The 8,151-nt window shown below is 38.8% G+C and overlaps 3 protein-coding genes across 3 annotated transcripts in view; 1 reads left to right on the top strand and 2 right to left on the bottom strand.

Moving 5' to 3' along the window:
• LOC109832814 (bet1-like protein At4g14600) overlaps positions 1 to 2,521 on the top strand; it is a 17,905-nt gene extending 15,384 nt beyond the window's left edge. Inside the window, exon 4 of the mRNA XM_020400253.1 lies at positions 2,061 to 2,521. Within this exon, the coding sequence (XP_020255842.1) occupies positions 2,061 to 2,222 (162 nt within the window). The 3' untranslated portion in view covers positions 2,223 to 2,521. The remainder of the gene's footprint in view (positions 1 to 2,060) is intronic.
• Positions 2,682 to 4,692, bottom strand: LOC109832813. The gene is made up of 2 exons (XM_020400252.1): positions 3,748 to 4,692; positions 2,682 to 3,315 (listed from the first exon to the last, which is right to left on the bottom strand). Exons 1-2 carry the CDS (start codon positions 4,660 to 4,662, stop codon positions 2,935 to 2,937), a joined length of 1,296 nt encoding a protein of 431 aa, XP_020255841.1. The 5' UTR covers positions 4,663 to 4,692; the 3' UTR covers positions 2,682 to 2,934.
• Positions 7,027 to 8,151, bottom strand: part of LOC109834560 — a 1,483-nt gene continuing 358 nt past the window's right edge. The window contains exon 2 of the mRNA XM_020402597.1: positions 7,027 to 7,410. Within this exon, the coding sequence (XP_020258186.1) occupies positions 7,027 to 7,410 (384 nt within the window). The remainder of the gene's footprint in view (positions 7,411 to 8,151) is intronic.

Genomic DNA, 8,151 nt, shown 5'->3' with positions numbered 1-8,151 from the left:
GATGAGTGGTGAGGTTAGTGAAGAGGAGTAAGAGAGAGCTTGGGTAGCAGTTAGTTGAGATTGGGGGAGAGAGAGAATGGATTGTGCGTTGGTGAGCAGAGGAAGTGCTGAGGATTTGAGAGAAATTTAATCTCTTTGTTCCGAGAGGGTTTTCCATTTTTATATTACAATCTTTTAAATTTGTCAATTTGAAGAGAGAGGGTCTGTTGTCTCATTGTCTTGGGAAGATAAGATGATTGGGAGGTGGCTCACTTTCGAGTGGAGAACAATCTAACTAGTTTAGGATAATAGAACAAAGGGGAAGACATATCTTTCCTTTTGTTTATATTCTGCTGATCCTTAGTTCTATTTTGAAAGTTCATTTAAGTTTTCAGTTCATGGATTTTAGCTTTCTTCTGTAATAATTTCTGAACGAGATTCCAGAAATTGTATTTTGGTTTGATGAAGCATTAAGCCACTAGATAGAAGTAGTATACACGAGTTGGCATGAGAGAAGATGTGCGGTAAGTGTTCTCTTTGAACTTTTGTATGATGTGCCAAATTATGCTTCTTCAAAATGCTAGGACAAATATCTTTCATGTATATCTTTAACGTTATTGTTAGCGTAAGTTAGATCACTCGTAAAGAAAAAGGATGTTAAGACATGTTGTATCATGGTGCTTACGCTACTTGAAAATGTCTGTATTTGACAATCTGGTGCTTGTTGGGTTTAATTTACACTAAATGAGAAAAAAGACTGCCAAACCAAGTAGATATTTTTTTAAATGTGATATTTTCGAGCAATACATGTTGATAGTAGCCAATATGTGTCACAGATGCTCATTCCTGATTAATGCCTTAAAGTTTTATTGGGGTCTAAGTATCTGGACAAATAAAGATCTTGGTCTAGGTTCAGTTCATTTACTAAGTTAAGTTTCATCTCTGCACCGTGAATTTGAAACTTCTATAGTACAGTGGGGGTGGCTGGCAACTGGCAACAGGTTGGATCTATTTGTTGACCCTATATTCTTGTAGATCCATGCTTACAAAGAAATCTACATTTGCTTGCAAATTCTAGATTTCTTGTTGACTTTGTATTCATATTTCATATTGTCACAGTCCAATGTTTCTCTGTAAATGCGTCAACTTTCATCAGTGATCTAGTGAGAGATATATGAGCTTCTCATGCTCATGATTGTGTTCTTTTAGGTTATCAATATTAAATAATAAATATATTTCTGGGCTGTTCATTTTATGTAATTGCAGCTTATTCAATTTTTTTTAATCACGCAGTTGTGGCCACTTCATTTTATATAATAGACAACTTGTTTAACACTATGATCATGTTGATTTACTTTACATGAACATAATTTAGCTATTGAGAAGCATCTACAAGCTGTTTAGTTATTTTAACACTATCTGGTCATTCATGTTCTGTTAGTTTATCAACATCATAACTATATTTGCAACCGCTTCCTTTTATATAATAGACAGCTTATTTAGCACTGTTTGATCATGTTGAATACTTTTCATGTGATAATCTAGTTTTGGGGAGTATCATAAGCTGCAGTATGTTAGAAGAAACCATTATAGTCTTCCCTTTGCCAGAAGGAAGCAACAATTTTGCCCCTCTTCCGAAATATGATATCAACCTGGCTTAATAGGGCTTCCTTTTAGTCAAATTAATAACTTAGTTTAAGAGGCAGAACGTATAGCTAGGTCAACGGGAACCTGTGGAGGGCAATCAATACATAATAACCATGCCTTTACGTATGTGAAAACTTGAACCTTTCTAAGCACATGGGTCCATGTGAATACTGGAACAACACGCTCATTAACTTAATTTCATATTCAACCGATATTTACTTCTTGTATTCATTTGGGCTTTACTTTTGGTGGTTTGATTTTCATATAGTCCAACAGATATTTACCTCTCCATGTGAATATACTGGAACAATGCACTCTATAACTTCATTTCTCCGACTGATATTTACTTCTCTTTGTAGTCATTTGAGCCTACTTTTGGTGGTCTGATTATCACATATTGCATATATTAAAGACAGTTTCTCTTTCCTAAACAGCAAATGACACTACTTAAAGCTCAGGCAGGGGTGAAGAACAATATGAGGAGGCTGAACAAGAGCATCATTCAGAGCGGTTCAAATCATGTCCTACATGTGGTTCTCTTCGCGCTCTTCTGCTTCTTTGTAGTCTATTTCTTGTCCAAATTCTCAAAGAGATAGAAGTATCAGCGGGAACTTGAGGAATTTCTATCTAGAGTGAGTTTTGTACTCTTGGTTTGTGATTGTCGGGGATCCATAAATTTGTCTGAAAAATGTATCTAGTCTTAATGGAGACATATTCGATAAACATGCTTTTGTCATCGTACTCTCTAGAACGGAATAGTGTACATAACCATTGACGTACTGTGTTTTCCTGGTTCAAGTTAATATGCGTGGGCTTGCAAAATATGTTCTTTGCTCCGGGGACCGCTTCTGTGGGTTATTATTGTCAATCATTAACTATGAAACGTTGTGTTTAACCGAGGTGTAATGATGTTCCCTCGCAATTTTACCAATACTTATTGTAAAAATATTTTGGTATAAGACCTAGCTAATGACTGATGTTAATTTTGTAAGGTCGTAACTCGTCAAGAGCACAAATTGATGTGTACTTCATTCAGTATTAAGATAGTTTTACCCATGCCCCTGACAATCTTAGTCGACTGTTTTATGGCCGAATACTAGGATTTGAGTACTGGTCGTCTGCTGTAACTGCCACTGCTAGTCTTTTTGCATGACAGCTCATGTCACGATGCCCTTTGTATCTGGATACAAACCTTTGGACGCTGAATTTGTGAACATTGTAGAGCATGCGGATACGAATAAATGTAATGACAACAACAGACATAGCTGTGATAATTTTGTGGTGCAAAAATTAGACAATAGAAGAACCTCAGCTGCAAGGGCATTCACTTTGCTGGATCTCTTGCTTGTTGCTGCTCTTCGACGCCTTCACCTCTCGAAGGACATCGGCCATCCAAGTAGCAAAATACGCTTCGTCGTGCCCAATTTTACCATTTTTGTAGAAAGCAAAACAGTTGGCGTTGTCATCGTGAGGACAATCCTCGCCTTCTATATCCTTCCACTGCCCTTGGTGCCTCATCCCTGTATAACCTGCCATCCATTTGAAGGCAAACTGTCCAACGCCAGCGTGCTCAAGCCATCCTTTAGGGAAGAACTCCATTACGCTGCTGTTTTTGTCCATGAAGATCAAGTTGGTCATTTGCGCTCCATGGGCGGAAACAAGGATGTCCGTGTCGCTCAGCAACTTCACCTGCGACATGATGTATGAGCGCCATTTTATGTGCTAAAATCTAGACTCACACGGTGATATTAACTTTTTTGAAAATTGAACTTGGGTCGCTCTAATACTAGGTTAGAGGACTCTACTGTCGTTGCACCAAAATTCCAAACAGAATGGTAGGCTTTTCTTTCTAATTCAATAGATTAGATAATATGTTGTGAAAGAATGGAGCTACATAAGAACTTCCATATTTTGACTCCCAGAGTACAAAAAAAAGAATAACAGTATAATAATGGAGGAAAACATTGAGTATGTATCCTTTCATAATTAACCGCGAGCAACAAAGAAGCTCTGTGTCATTCACAGAGGACCCTCTTATAAACTGTCTGCTCGCATTTGAATAGTTCTCATAGGATATTTATTTCTGATAAAATTTTTATTAAAAAAAAAGGAGCTACTCACCTGATCACAAAATGTCATATTATGGGGCCATGCAATCTTCATCGCACAACCATCCACCTTCTCACACTCCCCCTGGAAAACTCCAGCCACAGCACTCTCATTTTTAAACGCCCTCCCTCCAACTCTCAACAACAAAGTAACTCTAATCTCATTCCTCAAACCATCAAAATTTACCCCACAATAATCTCTAACTCTGCATCTAATCATATCATAGACTTTCTCTCTCTCTCCTGCTGGCAACCCCTTCTCAGCATGCCTAAACACAACAGCCCTCTCAAAACAAACAGACCCAAAACCCTCAAACTCCTCAAAATCCTCAATCTTAACCTCATTGCCAGTTGCACCCTCCGTCAAGCTCTTAACCCAACTCCCCATTTCAGTCCTGAGCTCGCCCCAATGGAACAGCACCCATCTCTTCGGCCTAGCGCACTCGTTCTTCCGATGCCAAGCTATAAAAGGAACCACCGTAGATATCGAGTGCCAAAGGTTGTTGTAATCATAGTACGTGTCGGAGACTACGGTTAGGCCTGGCAACAATGTTGAATTGTGCGGGAGAGAGTTCGGGTTTGCGAGGGCGTAGAAGTTCTTGGAGCCGTTGCGTCGGTCATGAGCATTGAGGCAGAGGAGAGTGCTGTTAGAGGGAGGAGAAGGGAAGAGGAGATGAAGAGGGGAGTTTGGTTCTTGGGTGTCGTTGAGCGAGCTCATGAACCATGTCCACGGAGATTTGGTGAGTCTGGGATCTTTGAGAGGGAGGAATGTGGGGGGGTCTTGGGGGTGATCAGAATGAGATGCAGAGAGATTCGGTGACAACAAGGAGAAGGGTACTTGTGTTAGTGGATTTGATAGGAGGTATTGTGATAGAATTATGAGGTTGATGGTGGTAATGAAGAGCAGGATGAGGCGCAGCTTGGACATAGATTAGGAGGGGGTCACAGTGAGAGAGAGGATTTGGGAATTAAAAGCTCTTTGATTTGAGAGATTAATTCGTACATTATATCAATCCTGATCGATGAATTTGAAGGGAGTTCGATTTCTTGGGGGACAAATTTTCAAAACCAACCCATTTGATAAACTATTCCCAAAAAAAGACCCATTTCAGTTTTATTTGCAAAAACCGACCTGGTTTCAGCCTCAGCGCTGAAACCAGATCGGTTTTTGAAAAAAAATTAGTTTTGTTATGAGAAAAAACTTCACGGGAGTTGAACTCCCGTGAAGTTTCGTAAAGTTTTTTAGAAAAACCGACCTGGTTTCAGCGACAGTGCTGAAACCAGGTCGGTTTCTCTAAATAAATCTGAAACGGATCGTTTTTTGCAATTAGTTTATCAAATGGGTTGGTTTTGAAAATTTGTCCATTTCTTGGGGGGCTTTTGAGTAGATGTATTAATTCGTACGACATTATATCACAGCTTCATTTAATTTCTTCAACCGAGGGGTATTAATTTTTGCCTTATTTGTCACGGGCTTGGCACATGACAAGTTAAACCCTTTTCGATGTTACTTTGTGGGCTATGTGCGAACCCTTCAGAGTTAAGGGAATTTTGTGGAACGAAACTAGTTTAGAGTGTTGGGAATTCGAAACAATCAAATTGAATACGTGTTCTTTCGGACCTTGTGTTTGAGAGTAGGAAAGTAGGAAAATCACAACAAATAAAAGATAAAACTTGCAGAAAAGTAAACAAGAAAGAACACACCAGATTTAACGAGGTTCGACAACATGCCTACGTCCTCGGGAGCCACACCACACATTTCTTTGATTAATTGGAAGAAAGATTAAAAGCTCACAAACTAGGGTTTAATATCTCTGAGATCTCTCTGAAGAATCCTCTCAAAACTCTTATTTTTTTGATGCACAACAAACCCTAAAAACGTTTAGGTATATATAGGATCCCAGATCAAAACAGAATCCCGAACAAATTTGGAAACAGGAAAACCCGACTCCGGTCGACCGGATCATGTCCCGCAGTCGATCGGCCAGAGCGCCAATTTCCTACAGGATTTTTTGGTGCACGTTCGCGGTCGACCGGATCAGCTCTCGCGGTCGACCGGACAGAGTGAGATTTTCTTCTCAGTTTCCTACAGGCGTCACGGTCGACCGGATCCACCTCGTCGGTCGACCAACCCGCGTCAATCCTGTTTTCTTCATCTTTTTTATTCAGCTTTGGTTCTACACACTTAGACTAACATAGAGGTTATCTTGTAAGGAGGCCAAGGTAAAAGTGGGTTATGTGAAATTTACCGTAATATAAACTAATTATGAAAGCACGTGCTGTCCTCTTAAAAAATTTGTAAACTTGGATTGTGTTTGAACTAGAAGAGTCTTAAACATTTAATCCACATCTTACTTGCGTTTTTCTAAGAGCTTAAATTAAAATTTGAGTAAGAGGGAAGCGTGTACTTTACTCAGAGTAAGAGTGAAGCATGGACACCTTTCATAACTAGGGCCGGGGTTAATAAATGCATATATGCAACTAACGAGAACTGATACATTATTTCATGATCCAAGAGGGACATGCGTGCCCAAGAAAACGAGTGTGTGCAGGAGGTGGTCAACTCCAGATCTTTTTTAAATATCTGAAGGCATCCTTCCTCCCTCTCTATGTATACGTGTGAAAACGATAAAATGAGATGGTGTAAAATGCGATATTTATCTCATTGTAAGCTAGAAGTCGGTTTGAACTTCTATACATATAAATTGTATAGATATGCACATCACGATAGGCTATGCCGGTTATCTCATATAGAAAGTTTTATCATCTCATTTATCCCAATTATTGTTTTCCTCGCTATAAGAAAATGATAAAATGAGACGGTGAAGTGAAGTGAGATTCAAAAATTATATAGTTTAGATATATTTAATTATTGCATTAGCTATTATAAAAATGGATGTTCTTTAATCAGTCTGACAATTAATACATCAAATTAGTTTGATTCAATTTTTAGAAGATTTAAACACAATTTTTTTTAAAACATATAGCTTCGATTTGATGGTTTTTAAAACAAGATGATCCATGTCGGTCATGAATTTGACCGACCGATTAGGCTAGCTCACAGTGAGATTTGAGTTCACCGGCTCACAACAGCGTACCCATATCGAAATGGATAATAACATTAACAGTCATGAAAATTGCTCATTATTCTGTCAACATTTTGTTGTTATAGCTCATCTATTTTCTTTTCCCGACCTTTCTTGGTACATGAAAAGCAAAACCGAAAGGCTTTCTTAGGTACCAAACAATAATCAAATTCTATTATTAGCCTCACCGATATACATTTTCAACACTAGCTAGGGCAATGACACGCACTCTCCTTGATCTCTTGCTTAGCACTGCGCTTTAATTCCTTCACCTCATCAAGGACATCAGCCATCCAGGTCGCAAAATATGCTTCATCGTGTCCAACCTTGCCATCTTTATAGAAATTAAAACACTGAGAATTGTTATCGTAAGGACAGTTTTCTCCTTCTTGATCCTTCCATTGTCCTTGATGCCGCATCCCCGACCAAGACGCCATCCATTTGAAGACGTATTGTCCGACGCCCGCGTGCTCGAGCCATCCTTTAGGGAAGAACTCCATCACGCTGCTGTTTTTGTTCATGAAGATCATGTTTGTCATCTGTGCTCCGTGGCTGGAGACTAGGATGTCTGTCTCGCTCAGCAGCCTCACCTGCGTTAGTTCAGGGTATTGTGCTTTTAGAACTTAAAATCTTTTGCGCTACATTTTCTCAGGAGATGTACTGTATATGAGCTACCCTCTCATTTAGCAGAATCAGCCATGGAACAAACTTCGGTATGACTCGACAAATATAAATAGACCCTCACGTAGCGAATTAATGAATTGTGATCATATCCATTATTTTTCATTTCATTATATCACGAACGTTTCTCTTTGTTTCCTGAACAAACATGTCAACGATCGAAGTATAACGAGTGTTTTACTTTTCTGGATAAATTACATGGACTCATCATCTTCAAGTTTTGGCAGATACTTCCTATGTTCTATTGATTGTGAAGATAACTTTCGTAGGTTCGGTAACTGTAGTATCTAAGGATATGTTTGCAATGAGGTTTGATTAATTGGTGCTAAAATTGTATTTATGACGTCATATAGTTCTAAATTGTGATGTTAAAAACACTCCGCAATACAAAAATAGAAGTATAGCTAGAATATATGAGACACCAACCACATATAAGCAAATGCACCAAAAAATTGGCAGAAAACAGGGTTGAACAATCCTAGATCAAGGGAGTTATCTGCCACATCTAACACTGCACAAGATGTTTCTATTCTCTTCTCTTCATGTTTGCTTATAAAGTTTTAAAAGGGGTAGGGAAAAAAAATAATCAAGTATGGTGTAAATAACAACTTTTTCTTTTTTTTTTTTGGTTGGGGGGGGGGGGGGGGGGG

Source organism: Asparagus officinalis, chromosome 3, assembly GCF_001876935.1.
Source record: "Asparagus officinalis chromosome 3, Aspof.V1, whole genome shotgun sequence".
Taxonomy (NCBI): Eukaryota; Viridiplantae; Streptophyta; class Magnoliopsida; order Asparagales; family Asparagaceae; genus Asparagus; species Asparagus officinalis.
The sequence above is the reverse complement of the archived record's forward strand: the minus strand, read 5'-3'. Positions and strand labels throughout refer to the sequence as shown.

Coding starts and splice junctions, on each gene's coding strand:
- LOC109832813 (XM_020400252.1), bottom strand. CDS start 4,662: ATGTCCAAGCTGCGCCTCATCCTGCTCTTCATTACCACCATCAACCTC. Junction 3,316..3,747: donor ATATGACATTTTGTGATCAG/GTGAGTAGCTCC, acceptor ATCATGTCGCAG/GTGAAGTTGCTGAGCGACAC.